The sequence below is a fragment of the Podarcis vaucheri genome (genome assembly GCF_965113315.1).
Source record: "Podarcis vaucheri genome assembly, chromosome: 3".
Taxonomy (NCBI): domain Eukaryota; kingdom Metazoa; phylum Chordata; class Lepidosauria; order Squamata; family Lacertidae; genus Podarcis; species Podarcis vaucheri.
Window position 1 is genome coordinate 56,568,080 of NC_138761.1, and position 21,290 is coordinate 56,589,369.

At 39.2% G+C, this 21,290-nt stretch overlaps 1 protein-coding gene across 14 annotated transcripts in view; it reads right to left on the minus strand.

Annotated features, from left to right (window-relative positions):
- Positions 1 to 21,290, minus strand: part of ARID1B (AT-rich interaction domain 1B) — a 355,979-nt gene that overhangs the window by 246,741 nt on the left and 87,948 nt on the right. For all 14 annotated transcript variants that reach the window (XM_082215164.1, XM_082215169.1, XM_082215163.1 and 11 more), the window contains one exon: positions 6,321 to 6,431. In XM_082215164.1, coding sequence (XP_082071290.1) covers positions 6,321 to 6,431 — 111 coding nt within the window. The remainder of the gene's footprint in view (positions 1 to 6,320; positions 6,432 to 21,290) is intronic.

The following is a 21,290-nucleotide window of genomic DNA, read 5'->3' on the forward strand; positions in this document are numbered from 1 at the left end:
TTCTAACTTTTTCTTAATCTATAGTATAGTAGCTAAGAAAATCACTTGGGAAAGCTTAGTCACTTGCTTTGGAGCTTAAAGCTTTCCCCCTCTTTTATTCCAGGCTTAAACAAAGTTCAGTGGGGCATCAAAGTGCCTCAGTCTTAAATTACAGTCTATACTTTAAAATAGAATGGATGCACAATATGTTCCTGAAGCTAGAGGGTGGGAGTGTTATTCAGTGAAAATTGAAGGCTTGTTGAGTCAATAATCTTCTTTCACAGAGTAACAATTTTCAGCTAAAATTTCTTGACCCAAACAAAGGAAAACCAGATCATTCAGTTATTTTACAACATTGCAGGAGCAAGCAAAATGAAAGGGGGGTAAACACCATTCATTCCACACTGAGCAAAAACAATGTGAAAATTTCAGTCACAAAAATTACACCATCAAAAGTTTCCTCTTTTTTTATTTACCATATTGCCAAATAGTTATTTTCAGCTCAAGAAAGGAACAGAAGTAAATAACCAGGGGTATGATTGGTACCCAGGTGCCATTCATGTATCAGTTGCAGGTTGCATTTAACTTCCATTATCAAGAGCTAGCTTGCTGACCTTTCTGCAAATCAGCAATAACATCCGTAAACAGTACTAGAATTTTTATTAGTTGTTTGTTTTGTTTCTTCATTCACCTGCGGGAGTATTCATTTGGCTAGCAAAATAAACCAAGTCAAGCTCAAAAGCTTTTGCTTACTGAAAATTTTCCTGTCCTGATACCATAGTACCATTTTAAAAATAACTTCATCTAAAGGACTGCCAAAAGCTTTCTGTGAAACCATCCTCAGCCACATCTCACCACGAGAAAGTTTTTTTTTATTTTAATATAATAGTTATTTTGAAATATCTAACTATTACTAAGGTTGTGCATTCCTTCTCGTTTTGTTAGCAAACCTTGAAAATCAGACTCTTTTGCGCTGCATTCCCAAAACCTTGTTAAGTTTAAATCTATGTTCTTTGAATATCACCTTGGGATACTTAAATATGTCTCTTTCAGGGTAGTTTTTTGAACATCTGTTTTACAATACTGATCTTGGGGGCAGTTAGTAATTGTACTGTTAGATAACTTCTTTTTCAAATTATGTCAAAATAATTATACTTTTGGAAAAAAGATAATATTGTAAGTTAAATGGGTTCTCAGCATAATATACTTCTTGGGGCCATTTTTCTTAAATAACCAATGAATAAATATACATTAAAAAGCAAAGAGATGTCTAATGCATTTTGATTAGTACTGCACTGCACAGATTTATTTTTAAAACACATTTCTCAAAAAGATGTCAAAAGTATAAACCATTTGTACGGTTCATAAAGTTGAATGCTCTCTCACCCTTCAGAGAGGTTTTCTAAAAGTTTGTGTTGCAAGCAAGCACAGCTAGACAGTTCACTAGTTGTTCCATTTCCTTCGCACATTGTATATAAAAATCCTGGCACAAATGTTCCTGTTAAATTCAAAGCAGATGAATTTCTAATGTGGGCTGGAAACAAATGGCTACAAACAAACCATACTTTTATTAGCTAATCTTAATGGCTTGTCCAACATCATAGTAAATTATTATTCCTTTTATTCTTCAGTTATCTGGACACAGTTTGACCTAGACTGTTTTGAATGTGGGTCAATTCTTTAAGTATCCAAGTAAAACAGTGCATATTTTTAGTTCACCATTATAAGGTAGTATCTTGTGTCTATATAATTAAATGAGTTTGGTTCTCCGCTGAAGGAAATAAATTAAACTGTCCCCTGAAATTCAGAGAGAAACCTTGAGAAAAACAGGGCGAGATTTCCAAGGAGCAGATGGTACAAATGGCAGGAGACCCACATATCTTCACAGACACAAAGACACACACACACACAGAACACTTTACAAAAAACAGGTATGTCAGGTCTCTACTCCAAGGATTGCAATCTAAAATAAACGCAGGATAACTACACATTAAGGGATGGAATGGAGACATGGGTAGGCAGGGGAATAAGAAGGGGTTGCTTCAGTTAGATGTACTTCAGCTTAGTCATGCTGGCCACATCACCCAGAAGCTGTGCACTGGCTCCCTTGGCCAATAAAGCAAGATGAGCGCCGCAACCCCAGAGTCGTCCACGAATGGACCTAACGGTCAGGGGTCCCTTTACCTTTAGTAAGAATTAATTATTACTATTATTATTATTATTATTATTATTATTATTATTAGAAAGCAGTGCTTTTTTCTGGGAGGACGCAGGGGTACGCATACCCCTAAGCATTTTGTGAATCTAAGTTTGGCCTCATTGAGGGGCAGTATTTCAATATGAGTAGGAAAATGAGAGTACAGTGGTACCTCTGGTTACAAACTTAATTCGTTCCGGAGGTCCATTCTTAACCTGAGGTACCACTTTAGCTAATGGGGCCTCCCGCTGCCACCAGCGTGCGGTTTCTGTTCTCATTCTGAGGTAAAGTTCTTAACCCAAGGTACTACTTCCAGGTTAGCGGAGTCTGTAACCCGAAGTGTTTGTAACCTGAGGTGTTTGTAACGCAAGGTACCACTGTTCCTCTAAACATTTTTTTTAGAAATAAATAGCACTGGTTAAAAGTATATTTACATTTTTACACACACACACACACACACACACACACACACACACACACAAAACATATGCATAGGTGACAGAAAAGTATCCACATACCCAAAAGTGGTTTGCAGCCAATCATCTGGTGGAACCGCTAAGCTACTTTGTGATTTTCAAAGTTTACTTGTTCCATCAGGTATTCAGCTGAGCTCATGTGCGCACTTCTCCCCCACTTCTGCATTCTAGTGCTTAGAATTGATGCAGTCCAGTCCATAGTTGAGTAAGTGATTTTGTGGGGAAACATAATGTATGAGCTGGTTAAATCGGTGATATAGCCAGCAGAAAACCCCATGATCATAATAGCATCTTTGCCTGAAATTGCTGCAATATTCATGGAAATGTTTGCTGAATATATCCACGATTCGACAGGAGCCACATTGTAGCTTGGGTCCTAAAAACCGTGTGAAGAATTCTGCTTGTGGAATGTCACTTTCCCACCACCTCCTCTCAACTGAAGCATGCAATGTACCCCCAAAATCTGGTCTTTAGAGTTGGGGGGTTCTTAGAAATAGTATTAGATGCAGCACAGGGGAGTGCTGCAGAGGAAAGGAGGAGTTGGCACAAATCATAGCACCTTTTCTTGCACAAGCAAAAGTGCCATTGAATCCTTTGGATTATTGCCTACACTATTTTACACAAATCCATCGGAGAAAGAAGTTGGCCTGCTCAGATGAATTAAAAAATGCATTACTATTTGGGTAAAATAAGGTGGCTACTTTTTTTAGTAGGCAATACAGTGGTACCTCAGGTTAAGTACTTAATTCGTTCCAGAGGTCCGTTCTTAACCTGAAACTGTTCTTAACCTGAAGCACCACTTTAGCTAATGGGGCCTCCTGCTGCCGCGCCGCCAGAGCATGATTTCTGTTCTTATCTTGAAGCAAAGTTCTTAACCTGAAGCACTATTTGTGGGTTAGCGGAGTCTGTAATCTGAAGCGTATGTAACCTGAAGCGTATGTAACCTGAGGTACCACTGTACTGGCATTTCCTGTGTGTTTTTCTTTTACTTGTACAGTAGCACCTCGGCTTACGTAACCCTCTGGTTACGTAAACTTCACGTTACAAAAGCGGTAAACCTGGAAGTACTGGACCGGGTTTCGCCGCGCATGCATGCGCAGAAGTGGTCTACCACCACGTGCATGCACAGAACAGTGGTCCTCAGGTTGCGGAAACCTCGGGATCCAGCCGGACCTCTGGAACGGATCCCATTCACAACCGGAGGTACCACTGTGTATATTGTTTCATAGATTTTCAGCATTTATCAAGGAGCTAAAGCAAATTGGAACACTGAAGGATAATTTTTAAATTAATTTCAACAGTTTCAAGTAATTTCACGTATTTTGCTTTTGTTCCTGATCTACTTTTTGTTGACATTTTCAAACCAAATACATCATATTCTTTCTAATATTATTTGAACAGGCTCCTGACATGAAGACAGTAGCCCCAGAAATCCCAGCACAAGTGCCCCACTAAATGAAGCATCAGCTGAACATCTACTAGCAAGACCAGGTCAAGGGGCACATCAAATCATATTCATCAAGGGCCCAACCGCATCCCAAACAGGCAGAAATACTGTTCCCAGATCAGCATTTGTACAGAACTTGTGGCCCTGTGATTTTTGGCAATGAGCCCATGAAGCTAAATCAGAGTAAGGGCCAGAAAGACTGTCCTCGCTTTAATTAGGCTTTCTCACAATGCCATGTAGCATATGAGATCTGATGCCAGGACACCTAATTATAGCATGAGGGCAAATTTTCTGCCCTCATTCTTAATTGGTGAACATTTTGCTCCCTTTCTCAGTCCCTCTAACAACTGCCAAGATGAGGATTATCCCTTTTGCAATATATGATGCTTTCATGAACTAGGTCCTGCATTAGTCCTAAAAATAATTCATTGCTAAGAATTATTGAAGAAAGTGTGATACAAAGTGACAAACATGAAACATATACAAATAAAAAAAAGCTATTTACTAATTATTACAGGGAAATTAAAAGCCCATACAAAAAGTCCCAAAAGTAGAAATATTTTATGTAACTCATTCCCTCTTATTTTCTTGCTTTTTAAAATTAAACATAGTTGGGGATGAAACATAGCGTGTTATTCGGCCAAACTTAGCTCATCAAAGTCTGGCTAATTTCAGTAGAATACTTAAGGTTTTCCAGGTAAAATTAAGGGTTTTTAAAGTGTGAAACTTCTGCAAAGCATTCTTTTAATGGCTCTGTGGTGATTCCAAATTACTCAAGTGCTACACTGCATGGAATTAGAGAAAGAAGCTGCATTTTCTGTAACCATAACAAATTCTTACAGTCTGAAATATATATAGTCAGGCTATTAAAGACTATATATGTCTTATTAAATTATGTAGGTCGGTATGCAAGCATTCAGCTTTAACCAATTTGTCTTTTATAAACTTTGTTTTTTTAAAAATACATGAAAAAATGTGGTCAGAAATGAATTGAAAATAGATACTATTTTGCTAATTTTTACTTTTGTTCCTGGCAGTTGAATAATGGAAACAAAATATTGCACACAACTCATTTGTGACTCTTAGCAAAAAATGAAATGACCCAGCAAAACCCACCACTATGTAAAACCACACTACTCTGAAAACAATTACTGTGACCCAACGTTCCCCAACTTGGTGCTCTCCATATGCTTTGGACTTCAACTCCCATCAGCCCCAACAAGCACAACAGCATAAGCACCAGATAAGTAAGAGTTGGAGTTGGCAGTTCTTATAGCCGAAAAACCCACCTAAATACATTTACTTAAACGTAAAGCCTGCTAAATTAAGAGATTTACTTTCTAGTAAACTTTTCTAGGGCTGCCACACAAAAAAAACACAACTCATTTTAGATGCAACTTAAAATTTGCTATTATTAAGCATATCACCTTTTTAAAATTTTTAAAATTTCAACATCATCACTGTTCAACATCATCACTTGTTTTCTCACTAATTCACAAAATAAGACGTATTTTCCAATTATCATTCCAAAAATGTTTTCCATATTGTCAATCAAGAACAGATTCACTCAACTAAGTTAATAAGGTAATTATAATATGACAAGAATATCACATAAAAGTACTTCTTTAACCGCCCCCCCCCATGCAATCAGTATTAGCTTGACTGTGATGAGTTGACATGTTACCAAGTTAAATGATCAGGCTATCTGCAACAATCCAATAGAAAACATGGTTGTGCAAATCGTCCATAATTGGAAATGTTGCATCTAAAACACTGAAAGGTCATCTGCACAAATGCTGGTTTTTAAAGTTAAGAAGCACTGCAGAAAGTGGTACAATCTTAACGCAGGAATATTTAAGTATACTCCAGCTTCCTTCAGACACCAATTTGGTGATAAATGTTTAGCACAACAGATGTGAGCATACGCAAGGAGAAATATTATTCTTGCATATCTAGTTAAATGTGTATATCTTAAATATTCAACATCCAATACAGAAAATGAATGGGGATTATTCAGTTATCTTTGAGAATGAAGGAATTCTCTGAATATATGAGCTAAATCCTTACTGTCTTGTTTCTCATTATAGTTTAAATTCAATTATAAATTTGATACTGAAAAACTCCCCAAACAGCAAGAATTTGAAACAATTTCTACACTGCAGAATATTATTTTCAACACAGTACATGAAACATTTCTACCAGATGACAACTAATTTCTTACTGGTAAGCTTGATGGCCTCTCTTGTTGGATTAGATTCATTTCTTCATGGTTAGGCTTGCCTTGGGTGATTGGGGGCTGGGACCTGGATCCATAGGCTTCCTGAGACATTTCCTGGATAAAACAGATATTAATATATTAATAATGCAAAAGAGGAGGTATGATAAAGTTCATGAGAAGAGAGAAAAGACCGGCTATACGTTGAAGGATTAACTAACACACACACACACACACACACACACACACACACACACACATTCTGCTGCACTTTCCACACCCAAGACATGTCCACAGGGCTCAAAATATAACTATTTACAGGCAACTCCCCATCTGGGTGTGATCGGCACATGTGCGACCACTGATGCACACACCATTTTTGGCACCGCAAGAGGGCGGGGGCGGAACAGGCCCAGGAAGAGTGGGGAAGGAATGGGGACGGGAGCGGGTGGGATGGACTGAAATGTGTGGCGCCTCGGAATCTCTACAGAAATCTTGCTTCCAGCACCGAGACTAGATAACGCTCTCATTTTTTTCTGGTGGAGTGAAGACGTAAGAGAGAATTTGAGGAGGGTTCGGTAAGATACCATTTGTTACAGAAGAGAGCTAATCAGGAGCTCTTTCCATTTATTCCAGAGCATATGACTACAATTATAATTCTTCAAGAGCTGCATTTCAGGAAGCTCTAAAATTAACACTAATGGAATATCCATTCTACCATATATGGAGAGTGTCAATAATGCTCAACAGAGCAGAGTTTTCCCCATAGTGTATGCAAGCTGTTCAAAAGGCCATTCCTTACACATACCCTCCACTCCATTTGGTCAAATGATAATGCTCCAGAATACATGCTCAGGTGAGACAAGGGGATTCAGAATAAAACAGGAGGAACCTTTGTGTATGCCTAGAATGTGCCCTAAGTCTCTCTCTCTCTCTCTCTCTGGCTTTCTATTTCAATGAATTTTAAAGTGAATTGTTTTGGGAAATGGTTTAATAAGCTGCCAAAACCCCTGCACCCAACACATGCCCTATTCAAATCAACAGGATTTATTTGTGCAGAACTGAGGGCAGAATTACCACAAGATGTCAACCAAACCTATATCAAGTTTTCAAGGACGGGACATCAACTTGAAAGATGCATTAAACTGAAAATGTTTACTTCTTGTGCTAAGTCTGTCCCAAGAGATTAGGGACAGATTTCTTTCGCACTACAGTACAAGAAAGCATAAATAAAAATAATGGCATATTAGTATATGCAGAAGCCTGTTTTACTTTATGTTCCCAGGTACATATTAATTACAAGTCTTACCTGCACCCACAGTCAACCTTACAGTTTGTTCTTATACAGACAAGGAGTAGGACAGAATGCGAAACTCTTATTTTAGCATGTGGCACAGAAAGTTGAAGAGCCAATTGCAGAAAACAGATATCACACCTTAACAATCAAGGAGGAAAGCTGTTTTATTGTCCCCCCCCCCAAAAAAAAAAATTGCATAACAGATTGCTCTCTTAATTTGTTTTTTCCTGGCTTTGTTTGCAATTTTGATAAACAACTAAATGTGAACAATTATTTTTACATGCAACATTTTTAGCCTGAAAGTGCAAGGAAATAATTTCTCTATAGCACCCCCATAAGTTCACTCACAGTTTTGCTGCTGGTCCTTAAAAAGGACTCTCTGGGGTGCCAAAAGCATCTGGTCCAATAGCAGCTACTTCCAAGTCCTGCAATGCTATGAGCCAGTTAACTCTTTCTGGGTGTATTAAACATGATGTTGCCATGAGGGTCTCCAAATTGGTAAGACAGATGAAAGCCAAATAGAGTCACAGCTGGATCCTTCTCTCTATCAGGCAGATTCAGAGAAACAAATCCTTTTTGCTTCAATCTGAATGCAGATAAAATATAGAAAAATGCTTAGCCAGTTCTTTTGAAAAAAATGTGAATAATGATTGATAGGTAGGTAGATAGGTAGGTAGGTAGGTAGGTGTTGGACTTTTTTCTTTGTTTTTAGTGCTAATGAAACTGATAGGTCACTTTCTTTTTGATCCACATCCGACTTTTAAGTACGTGCCAATAAGAATCTTAAAAGACCAGTTCTTCCATTTGGTTACCAGCAAAGGGTAACACAATTGGGCTTAAGGGTGAAAAATGTGGATGGCTGAATGATTATTATCCACTGTGACGCCCCCCTATTCCTCCTCCCAGATTTCTGCTTGCGACACAGTTCTCCTGCTGTGTGGGCCAGCAGGTTCCTTTGGATTAACAGCATGATTTAAAATCAACAAATGACACAAGGCCTCTATTCAGCTGCCTTCCCCCTGTTACAAAGCAACATAAAGATGCAGGGGAGCCTCACAATAGGCAAACAAATGAGCAAACCTCTGCTTTTTCTTTGAAATTTAAACACAACCTCACTATTTTGTATCATTGCAGAGGTGTCTGTAATAAACCCTCCACAGAAAATAGTATCGCTTATATTATTTGTTCAATTGTCTTTCTTTTTAATTTAGTATTCTAGCCCCCCCCCCAAAAAAAAACCAAGCAAGCATTAAAATAGGACTGACATGAAAATTTAAAAACAGGCATTCAAAGTGGGGAACAGGCAGGGGGATAGCTACAAACACAAGCCACCTGGGGAGGAAAGGGTGTAGGGACTATGATGAGATGAGAGCTGGAGTCTCTTTATAAAAGTTGTAGCTTCAATTACTTCAGATCTAGCTCTTCATTCAGGGAGAAAACAACTTTTTAAAAGTCTTTAGAGTTGTTGCAATTAAAACATAAAAATAATAGATGTTTGGTAGCAGAAACTCAGAGTATTAAAAAGGCTAAAAAACCACTACCTATAAAAATACAACTCAATAGTTTTTACACAATTTCATTGACTGTAGAGACTTTAATACAGCTAGTTGATTTGTTAGCAGTAAGTACCCAAAGAACTATAATCTGCACTGCAGCTGAGCTAGAATTCCAGCCCAGTTAACCACATTTGGTTTTAAATCATGGATACCATTCCAAATTCCATATTAGCTCTGATGCACATAGTACCCCTGCATGCATAGGCAACATCATTCATTTCATATTGACATTGGGTTAATATGTGCAAAGGAATGCACATGTAGATCTGCTTCCCTCTCTGAAATAAGTAGGGTGGGTCCATGTGGGTATAGCAATTCTGTAGTAGAGCTACTGCACCCATAAGTAATTGTTGCATTGATGAACTGCACACACGCACACACGCACGCACACACACACAGGTTTGTTTACTTTTAACTGCAATTGAAAAATCACATCCTGTAGGCTACTCTAATTTCCAATTACCCCATACAGTGGTTTCTAATTAAAAGAAGAAGAAAAAAACCCCTGCATAATCAAGCATTTCAGAATAAAACTATTGTGTAAATCTGTTGACCTGTCCATCTACTACTTGTTACAAAACATTTTTAATACTCTGGAAAGCAAGAAATGCCTGAAAGTGTAAACATGTTAAAGTGAGACGTAGGCTGCATTTGGGCAGTTGTTTAATCCATCTTTCTGTCCCTTTTCTTGCTTTCAGAGGGCATTTGATTGCTTCTTGCAAAATTTCCCCTAGTTTCACATAAAGTCTGTTATGTGAAATTATACTTATAATACTGTACTAATACTTATACTTACAATACAATAAAAGTATAAATTCAGTTTTCACATCAGTTTTTCCACAGTTCCATCCACTGCCTCTCACCTGATCTGTTATGTTTGCACTGGGTGTGGCTTACTGGCATTCCAGACTATCATACATCCCAGAATTCCCTTAAACTGCAACAATAAGGTTTTCTTTTTATTGTCCTGCTTTTCAGCCACAAGGCCTCCACAGTGGCTTAGATTGAAAACATTAAAAGCCCTTTTAAAAAATTATAAAATGAACATTAACCAAACTAAGTTAAAACCTCAATCAGAACAGAAACTAATGGAATTATTAGAATTTAAAGGTGTACAAAAATTCTTGGTAGAAAAGAAAAATATTCTGTAATCACAAGAAGCGACTGAAGAGGCCTATTATGCCAGTACGTAGATACCATCACTGAAAGATTCTTAGATGTGACTCTCAATAATGGTAGCACCTGAATAAGTTTTAATGCTTTTGGGGGGTACATGGGGAGAGAAACATTTCCAAAGATATAACATTGCCCTTATATACAAATTAGTGTGTGCACAAAACAGATTGACTCAGTGTGCATATTTAAAATCTGGAAGGTAGTGAAATATGGATGACTGGCACAGAAACTCACTTTAAAATAAATAGCTAAATGTTTCAATTCAGATTTTCCCTATTCTGGCAGCCACCCAAAGACAGTGTATCGTGAACCATCAACAGAATTATTAAGTAGCTGAAAGTGCCATTTCCACACTGAATTGAATTTAACCCTGTCCTGAAATTCAGCCCAGGCCAGTTAACAACTTCCAGCGCCCCCTCCCCAGTGAATGGGAAAGGAAGAAAAAGTACAGACATCAACCCAGGTGAAATAAGTGCAATTTATCATCTTCTGCCATACCTGTGGGTTCTTCCCCAATAAGGGTTTGGCCTCCTGAGAATGGATCATACCTGACTCTGCAGTTTCTAGCTAGCAGATTCTTCGTTCCTGATTATATCAGCTTGCATTGGCCTTCTGGGGCAAGGGATTAAAAGCAAATGCTGCCTTCAACAGCAGGGTTGCCACCAAAGAGATGACATCCAAGGAAGTTGCCTCTTCAGAACACTTTTGGGAACCATGGGGGTGAGGAAGTTATGTTGATAGGCCAGTTTTCCCAGCAGGGAACAAAAGGTACAAAAAAGGTACAAAAGCAGGGGAAAACCAAATTTAAAGTGGAGGTGATTATAATCTCAATGAGGTGGAGTGCTTCTGTACCAACATGCAACTTTTCCTGAAGAAACCTTCCTAGGACAGGGAAGATCTACGTACAGCGGTGCCTCGCAAGACGAAATTAATTCGTTCCGCGAGTTTTTTCGTCTAGCGAATTTTTTGTCTTGCGAAGCACGAAATCCCATAGGAATGCATTGAAATTCAATTAATGCGTTCCTATGGTCAAAAAAAGTCCAAACAAAGCCAAATTTGGTACAACAAGAGTTTATTAAGTCTCTTTAAAGCCACACATAATGTAAAGAGCATTTCAAAAATTGAAGGAACAATAAAGTTTCTAAATATGACAGAAAAACATTTAAAAATCAACAAAGTGTACAGTACGTTTTCTAAGACTCTGGGGGACAACTCGAAGAAGGTTCCTCTTCCACTCTTTGCTTCTTGCTGAAGAACCCCCTCCCCAACTGTTCCCCCAGCCGCCCACCACACAGAAATTCAAATCCAGAATTATTATTTTTTTTAAACAGCAGAGTGGCCCAATGGTCACAGAAAATCATAAAAATGCAGAAAAAAACCACACAAGCTTCCAGATTCTTGCAAACCCCTCCTCAACTGTTTCCCCAGCCACCCATCACACAGAAATTCAAATCCAGATTTTTTTAAACAAACAGCAGAGTGGCCCAATGGTCACATAAAATCATAAAAATGCAGGGGGAAAAACACACAAGCTTCCAGATTCTTGCAAACCCCTCCCCAACACCAAGTCCTTGAATTCCAAACACCCCAACCCAAAATCCAACCCCCCCAAAAAAAGTTTTAAAAGTTTAAAAGAAGTTTTGGAAAAGCTTCAAAAATCACCAAAGTCTTCAAAAACCTCAAAAAAGGCTACCACACCGCGTTCTATGAGTTGCTCCTCGAAGTCAAGTCGCAACTGTATTAACGGTGTTAAGAAAAAGGAAACAAACTTGCAAGACGTTTTCGTTTTTCGTCTTGCGAAGCAAGCCCATAGGGAAATTCGTCTTGCGAAGCAGCTCAAAAAACGGAAAACCCTTTTGTCTGGCGAGTTTTCCGTCTTGCGAGGCATTCGTCTTGCGGGGCACCACTGTACCTTGGGTTACATACGCTTCAGGTTACAGGCTCTGCTAACCCAGAAATAGTACCTCAGGTTAAGAACTTTGCTTCAGGATGAGAACAGAAATTGTGCTCTGGCGGCACGGCGGCAGCAGGAGGCCCCATTAGCTAACGTGGTGCTTTAGGTTAAGAACAGTTTCAGGTTAAGAATGGACCTCCGGAATGAATTAAGTACTTAACCCGAGGTACCACTGTAACTTTTTAGTAAGGCTTGATTGAGTGGTGGCCAGTTAGATCCAGCCATCTTGGATCCCACAAGGCAAAACAAAATTGTACAGCCATAGAACCATAGAATTGTAGAGTTGGAAGGGACTCTGAGGAATATGCAGTATTTACTTTAATAAAACTTTATTCATTTAATAATTCTGTAAGAAGCTGATATAATAACAGATATAAAGAATGTTCCTTTGATTACGTGCCTTACCAATTCTAGAGTTGAAGGGGACCCTGAGGGTCATCCAGTCTGACCCCCATAATGCAGGAATCAGCTGAAGCCTCCATGACAGGTGGCCAATCAACCTGTGCTTAAAATCCCCAAGAAAGGAGAGTCCATAACCTCTCAAGGGAGTCTGTTCCACTGCCAAATAGCTCTTGCTTAAGTTTTTAGTTTTAAAATGTTTAAAAATCAAAAGTTGTATATGAAAATAGGAGATCAAATTATTTTAAAATGGAAGAGAAATTCAAAATGCTTGCAAGAGGCTTTCAGAATGAATAGCTTAATACATACTTTTCAAACAAGATCATACTCACAGGCTTTCTATGTAATACAGAATGATCACCCACACAATCAGGTGAGATTGTTTACCCATTTCCCTCAACATATGTGCACCTGGTACACTAATTACAAAAGTCTTGTTAAAAGAAATGATTTACTGCATCTTTAAACTGGGTAATTTGCAGTTCCAGAATCATCCACCTTAAAATGTACACTCGCAGGGCATGTTACGTACATTTACATCATTTTCATAATCTGGAGAGTATGCCACATTTCTGAAAGGCATTTTTAAAGGGTGAAACTTTATACATTTTATGCTTTAGTTGGATACAACACCTGGATTGGGGTGTTTCTAATGCTAGTTGCCTAGATTTAATTTATTCTGTAAGTTTTTATACTTTCAATTGCTTTAATGATAATTATTTATTATTTTCTTTTCTACTGTGGTACCTTGGTTTTTGAATTTAATCCATTCTGGGAGTCTACTCGACTCCTGAAACTGTTTGAAAACCAAGACATGGCTTCCAATTGGCTGCAAGAGCTTCCCGCACTCAATCGGAAGCCGCAGAAGCCGCATTGGACGTTTGGCTTCTGAATAATGTTCGCAAACCGGAACGCTTACTTCCGGGTTTGCAGCGTTCGGGAGCCAATTTCTTTGACAACTAAGCCGTTCGGGAACCAAGGTACCACTGTAGTGCATTTATATGAGTTTGGTTATACTGAACCTATTTAATACAGCAAATTTCCGTTGCCTTGGGGAAAAACTTTGGGAGAAGAAAGGGCTAAGGAGTAAACCCAGAGTGGAGTCCCTAAGACGGTTGGATGGTGCCAAATGTCTTGCTCTGCTTTCCTTTGGTCCACAAAGGACCAAAGTGAGGCCGGGATCAGGGTCTTGTCATCTGGGCAGCCTAGGACATCCATACACAAAGCCCAGGCTTGTGCCCCAGAAAGGTCTCTTCAGTGCTGCTAACACACCAAAAACAACACAGAAGGCAGCAGTTACCAGTTACCAGACTCTGCAGCCACAGAAGGCACTGCAATTCTCCAGTGGTTTGACTTCACTCCTGGAGGTGCAGTCCATTATCTTCCAAGATAGATGGATGCCAACAAAAACAACTTAGCAAACAAAGATGCACAAGTTCTGAATTGCCACTGGGACATCAAGGCCAATTGTTGACAGATGCTTTGCTTGCATAAGTTCATCTGGATCAGGCATAGGCAAACTCGGCCCTCCAGATGTTTTGGGACTCCCAACTCCCATCATCCCTAGCTAGCAGGACCAGTGGTCAGGGATGATGGGAGTTGTAGTCCCAAAACATCTGGAGGGCCAAGTTTGCCGATGCCTAATCTGGATCATAACTGGAAATAATTTAGTTTTAATTCAGAAGTCTTTCAAGTAGATTCTCATGTGGTCATAATATAAGAAATGGTGTCACTCATCAAAGAACAAGCATGAGAACAGCTACTGCATGATACATAAAACACTTAAGAACTGCTGTCTTGGAAAACCTCAAATGTGCTATGTGCACTTTAACCAAATGGCAATATGCGAGGCCAGTAAGACGGGTTAAAACTAGAATGCAGGTCAGGACTTAACTGCTAGGAAGCATAATACTGTATACAGTACTAATGCACAAAACAACTTTTTCCCAACACTTGAAACGTAATCAAAGCATTTCCATTTGAAGCTACAGTCACTTACTGTGATCATTGAGCACAATTCATTTGTTGTGAACAAGCCCTACAAAGTTATATAAACATGTGTCCATGTATTCCTTTTCTTTTTAACCTCTACTTTAAAAGCATTAACAAGAAAACACTGAAAACCGAAGAGGTAATTCGTTCCTAGGACTACAAAACTAAGACCCCTGTGTGTATTAGAAGAGCCCAAACTTTCTGAAAAAATGAAGAGCTGTCTCCAGAGGCTACAGTTTTGAAAGGAGTGTCACATGTGGAAACCCATGATGGGAAAAGCAGTTGGAGGGGTAGTGACTGAGTGGGTGAACTGTTGGTGAAAAAAGAGCAAGCATACACATACCATTACTCCTCCAGTGTGAACAAGTTAACTGTTTGCCAAACCAAACCCATCTATACACAACACCATCTAAGCTGCCTCCCGCATTACATTTCCTCACATGATGCCACACATGTCCCAAACCCTGTTGAAGCATTTTGCATGTGTCTACTTGCAAGTAAGATAAGAACATGGGAGTGACTCATCATCTGAATCTGTTTAATGAGAATACATGTATATAGGTCCTTCCCGCATTGCTATTTTTTTCACAAGAATTGCTTGTGGAAGTTTTCCTGGAGTGAAATTCCTGACTTAGGAAAGTTCCTTGTATCAATAGTGCATGAAAAATGTGTTGGGGACAACACAGCATTTAAAACATCAGTCCTTGCGGGGGGCAGGGGTGTTAAGTCACAAATCCTCAAATATAATTTAGACTTCTGTTCACATGGAGTGTCTTGCTAATAAAGATAGTTTCTCAGACATCTGTAACTGCTTTTGTGAGTTGTATCAGAAGGGTGTTTGTGCTAAACATACCTGGCAATAAAAACCCTAGGTCTCATTTTGCTTTCTGCTTCCTCAGCTAAAACCCTCCACAGAAAAAAAGAATACTGCAATCCGTTTTTTAAAAGGGTGGGGGTGTTAGTGGGGCAAAAAAAGGGGAAAGTCTATTTCAATTGAAGGAATACATTTAATAATAATTAGAATGAAAAGAGTTTTACAAGCTACTGCACTGGAGATGTTGAATCAATGTGAGCAGAAAAGATAAGAAAGTCTGCTTTATCTAATTTGTCATCCACCAGCCTGGAGAAAACTGTTTTAAAATTTTAAAAGGGCAGAGAGGTTTTTAAATGAAGTCATGATCGCTAACTGACCAAATGCTGTATCACAGGAGGCGAAGGTATTCAACTTAAAGGGCAAGATTAGAAGTACTAAAAGCTCTAAATGAAGTTTTCTGGATTTTTAACATATTGAAATATTCTTTTCTCTCTATTCAGTATTAGAGCAGCACTTTTCAGTAAGCTCATTTCTAAATACTGATGGGCAACTGCAAATCCTCTCACCTCAGTCTGTAAATACTGTTTCTGACGTTTTCCTGCTGCTATGTGGAGTTCTTGCCTAGTTCTGCCTATAGCATTAGGCTCCCCATCCTTGCCTTATTCTCCACATTCTTAATAGGTGTCTTTTGTTTATTGCAGACAACTGGGGTGGTGTCTCCTACAGAAGCCAACAGACAAAGCCCCTAGAACTTTCTTCTGGAGGAGGAGCCGCCCCTGCCTTCCGAGACCAAATGGGCAACCACAGGAGAGACTATATAAAAAAACCTGAAGGAAAAACACAACAGCTGGCTATTCGAAGGCTGAACCACACTGAGGCCATGGCAGGAGCAACAACCTATTGTCTCCCCCTTTTGGAATACCTAACTACACCCCCCCCCATATGTGATAAAGTGCATGCAACACTGTAGCATTTTTCTTTCTTTTTTTGCACTTTTTTGTATCATACTCTTCTTTTCAGTCTAACTTTTTAGCATCAGAGGAACAGTTTGAATTATTTTATATCGAATACGGTTGTGGTTCACTGTTTGAGATACACTATGCAGAGAAACAGAATAAGGTATATCTTAAAAGGAATCAGTGCTCATGACAAAGGCTAATTTCAGCCCTTACCAGTTGAGTGCACCTCTCATTGTTATTTATTTCAAGACATTCAAATATTACAATCAAGCTAGATAAAATGCAAACAATTGAAAAAACTAAATTCACAGATAGCTTAATAATTAAACAGAAAAAATATATCCTAAACTGTTTGTGTATATGCCACTTTTGTTGGACATAATCATAGACAAAATAACCACTTCCTCTCAAGAAAACAGATCACGCTGAAGGTCACAGCATAATACTAAGCATAACCCTCAGTTTGGAAGAAGACTGGGAGATTTGATTTTTACCATTTCCAACCTGCCTTTCTAACCTGAAGTCTGACAGTTGTATAACATGTGTATGTAAACCAAATATATACGTAATACGGAGTGCATTCCTCTACTTACAGCATGTGAATAGTAAAGAAGGCACTTGCTCTTGAATAGCATTTTCTGAATAGTATCTAACACCATTCATCCTTGTAATCATAGAATCATAGAATTGTTGGAAAGGATCTAGTCCAACCTAAGGCAAAGTTTTGTCAAACATATGTAATTATCTGCAATACATATTCAGTGTGAGGGCACCATACATACATACATACATTCAAATAAATGAATACAAAATAAATTATACACTTTCCTCTTTAAAATTCAAGTTAGCAGAGAGCAAAGAAAGGTTCTGTTTGATATAGTTTAAAGAGAAAAAGTTGTGTTTTCTACATCCTTCAGCTCTGACATGCTATCCATACACGTATTTTGTTTCTACACTGATAGCAATACCCAAATGCTGTTTTTAAGCTAAGAAGTGTCCCCATATAAAAAGGACTTTTAACTATAGAACCTTAACAGATATGAATACACAGGTAAATGGAAAATTGAAAACAAGGGGTCTGATGTGGGATTGCAGGTTGTAAGTAGTATAAGAGCTCGTTTGATTTCAAATGGACATTCCAATACTAGTTTAATATTTTAAGACTTTCCTCAATTACCATGCAGTTGCCAAACAAAATACAAAATGTGATTAGCAAGTGTCATCTGCGTCTGTTCCCGTATGGAAATTATAACACACACTCCTCTTGGCTTCCTTCCAGTCCCACAATTGCTAAAAGTCATTGAGGAAACACTTTTGTCTTATCTGTGTGAAACGGAGCTGGTACTACAGATTCAAGTCAGCACTACCAATCAGTTCAGCAGCTAAACAAAATTACAATCTCTTGGGGGTGGCAGGATTAAAGGATGCTTTTTCTTTAAGCTTTCTTGCTGTGCAAGCAGAGAATTTGGGTCTCAATGCTCCATACAGCAGAATACTCCACCAGCCTGTCTGCCACCAGCAAAAGAATATCTCTGAACTGCAGGGCTTGCTCACGTAAATGAGGTCATAGCAGTGCCCCAAGCTTACAGTAGAGCCAAAACTCAGAAGACAGCTTACTGAACAAAGGGGGGGGGGGAGACAGCACCAAGAACAGCTGGTTCCTCTAGGCTAATCAAGCTAGTTACCCAAAAATGCTACTTCATAGGAAACAGTTTGTTTTCTCCTCAGGGGCATCTTCCTTGCTTAACTATATATTATAGAGAAAAGGTGGCATGAAGTGAGTTCATAAGACTTACAAAAATTGTACCTGTAGTTAAAATAACCACATTATACTAAAAGCAATCAGAAAGCTGTGCATGGGCTGGTTAATTATACAATGTCAAAATCACAGTTTAACAGACAATATCCAAGTAAATGACTACTCAATGTTTTTTAATAATAATAATAATAATAATAATAATAATAATAATACCCACCCTCCCCGGCCAGGCTCAGGGCAGCTAACACCAAATATGTGATACATTAAAACACAATCAAACAATTGATTAAAATACAGCTTAAAATTAAAATCAAGATGAAATTAAATGGCAGCCCATGAATCACAACCATAGGGGTAGGGAACATCAAGTGTTCACCAGAGCCAGCTATCCATGCTGGTCCCATATGAGGTAACTTACAAGGAGGTAACTTACATACAGGGTCCCATAGAAAGGGGTCCCATAAAAAAGAGGGGGCCCAGATTGGGCCCAGACTAAAGGCCAGGCACAACAGCTCCGTCTTGCAGGCCCTGTGGAAGGATGTCAAATCCCGCAGGGCCCTGGTCTCTTGCAACAGAGTTCCACCAGGCCGGGGCCAGGGCTGAAAAGGCCTTGGCCTTGGTTGAGGCCAGTCTAACCTCCTTGAGGCCTGGGACCTCCAAGGTATTATTGTTTGCAGATCGTAATGTCCTCCACAGGGCATACCAGGAGAGGTGGTCCCATAAGTATGAGGGTCCTAGGCCATATAGGGCTTTAAAGGTTAAAACCAGCACCTTAAACCTAACCCTGTACTCCACTGGGAGCCAGTGAAGCTGGTATAGCACTGGATGAATGTGGTCCCGCAGCAAGGACCCCGTAATGAGCCTCGCCATGGCATCCTGTCTTATAGTGTGTCTTAAGTGTTACATCTGAACCAGGGCTGGCGGTTTGCCTCCCTCAGACGAACCCCAAGTGACAGTAACAAATCTTGACCGCAGCTCATGGTTTGTATGGAGTGAGACAAGCCACCAGGTTCAGTTGCATTGCTAGGCCTAACCACTGGCGGCAGCAGGGAAGGAGCGAAGCGGCTGCAATTTAACTGCATGTATTCACATACAGTACACGCTCCTTCCTGCTTAGCTACAATTGGCTTAGCATTACATGCAAACCTGGCCAATGTGAACCCTACTAGGCCTTGTACAAGAAACGATGCTTCACTCTCCGGACCGTCTCCCAAGAACCATTCTGCACCCTCTCACAATTTTGCTCACTTAGAAGAAAAAGAGCGGTACAGCCCCAAACACGTAAGAATTAATCAGTGACCATTTCCCCCCATATTTTTATATAGACGTATTGAGATTTATTAATGGAAATTAATGTGCAAACTTTACTTTAAAAATACAGCTAGAGTTATAAAAGAAAGCACCTAACCACATTATGGGGGGCACAACTGAACCCCCAAACCACAGGGTGGTATTCAGCTACTATGTTCTATCAGGACAAGGCATACTGTTTGCACAATAGCATATCCTGTCCTCAATTCTGCTCCAGAGGGTTGCGGAAACCTCTACAGCAGATTTAGGGAGCAAGAGTAAGACTCAGCAGCTCAAGAAGACGGCCGTTATCCAGAATCCTTTAGGGGGAGCATACACCCATCCAGGACAGGTGGAAATCATTAATCTTTAATCTTCAGCCATCTGGTGATTCATTTGGAGAAACCTTTCTCAACCTTGGGTCCCTTAGTTGGACTACAAGTCCCATCATTCCTAGGAAGCATGGCCAGTGTAGTTCAAGAACCTCTGAGGACTCAAGGTCGAGAAAGGCTGATTTAGAGATTGAACCACTGCTCCTTGAGTTGATGAAAATGAAAAACAGACCTGGCTATCATCAGCATATTGATGGCACTACACTCCAAACAGCTGAATTATCTGTCACAGCAGCTGCATAGGGGGCAGGAATGAACCTAGCACTGCATCCAAGTCGAGGGGGGTTGAGATCAGCAGTCACCCACTGCTACACTCTAGCACTGGCATGTCACAGCTGGATTGGAAACAGTGCCTACCCTCAAACTCCCATTCATCTCAGGCAATTGTCCAGGGAAAAGCAAAATTACACTCCCTCTGCCCATTTCTAGATAATAATCATTCAAGGCTGCTCCCCAAGTCAAACTCAGCATTGTTCCAGAGGGTTCACCAACCTTCAGGAAGAGGCTTTTGGGTGGGGGGAGGAAAAAATGAAGTTCCCACTATGCACAAGCTTGCCACTCCCATAAAACTACCACTGAATACAAGGCAGCCATATGCACTCTGCACAGTGTTACTCACTATGTTTTCTTTAGAATCATAAAACAGTATCAAGCACTATTGTGACATACTTGTACAGACTTGTTTTGTGGCCAATTAGGGCAGGGTTAGGAAAGTCATGAAGGGGGAATTAATTACTTTGATGAGAAAGAAACCTCTCACAAGCTATTTATCCTCCCCTCTCAAATTCATTCAACAGTTAACTTAAAGTAGATTCCTCAGTATAAATGGCACTACGAAAGAGGCAAAATACCTATCACTGATATCTATTGATGGAGAAAAGGGTAAGGGAGCAATATTTAGTTATAACTTACATGCAGGCATCATTGGTAGTTTCCTTTTAAACAAAATCTTTTTTTTTATCAGCTCTCATTCCAATAGTTTTATTATCAAGTTAATTAATAGACTCCTAAGCTAATATCCAAATGCTAAGCAATTAATGGCACTGAACTATAAATGGCCCTGTCTATGCTTTTACAGCAAAATCTTATAAAGAAAATGTAATTCTATCACTTCAGTGATTTAACACAGGCTTTGTGAGGTTAATATTCTCAAGCAGTTACAGAATAAAGAACTGTTTTAATTAACCTTCTGTGATTTAAATATTGGAAAACAGAGGTTGGAAACTTAAAACAACACTATATTAGCAACAATAAGGAAATATTTTCTGGATCAAACCCAAGCCACAGACATGATTTCTACAAACTTTAATTTAATTACCTTTCAAAAATTAACTTACACTTGAATATATTTTCAGTGCATTTTAAAACTGAAATGCCTTTGCTAAGTA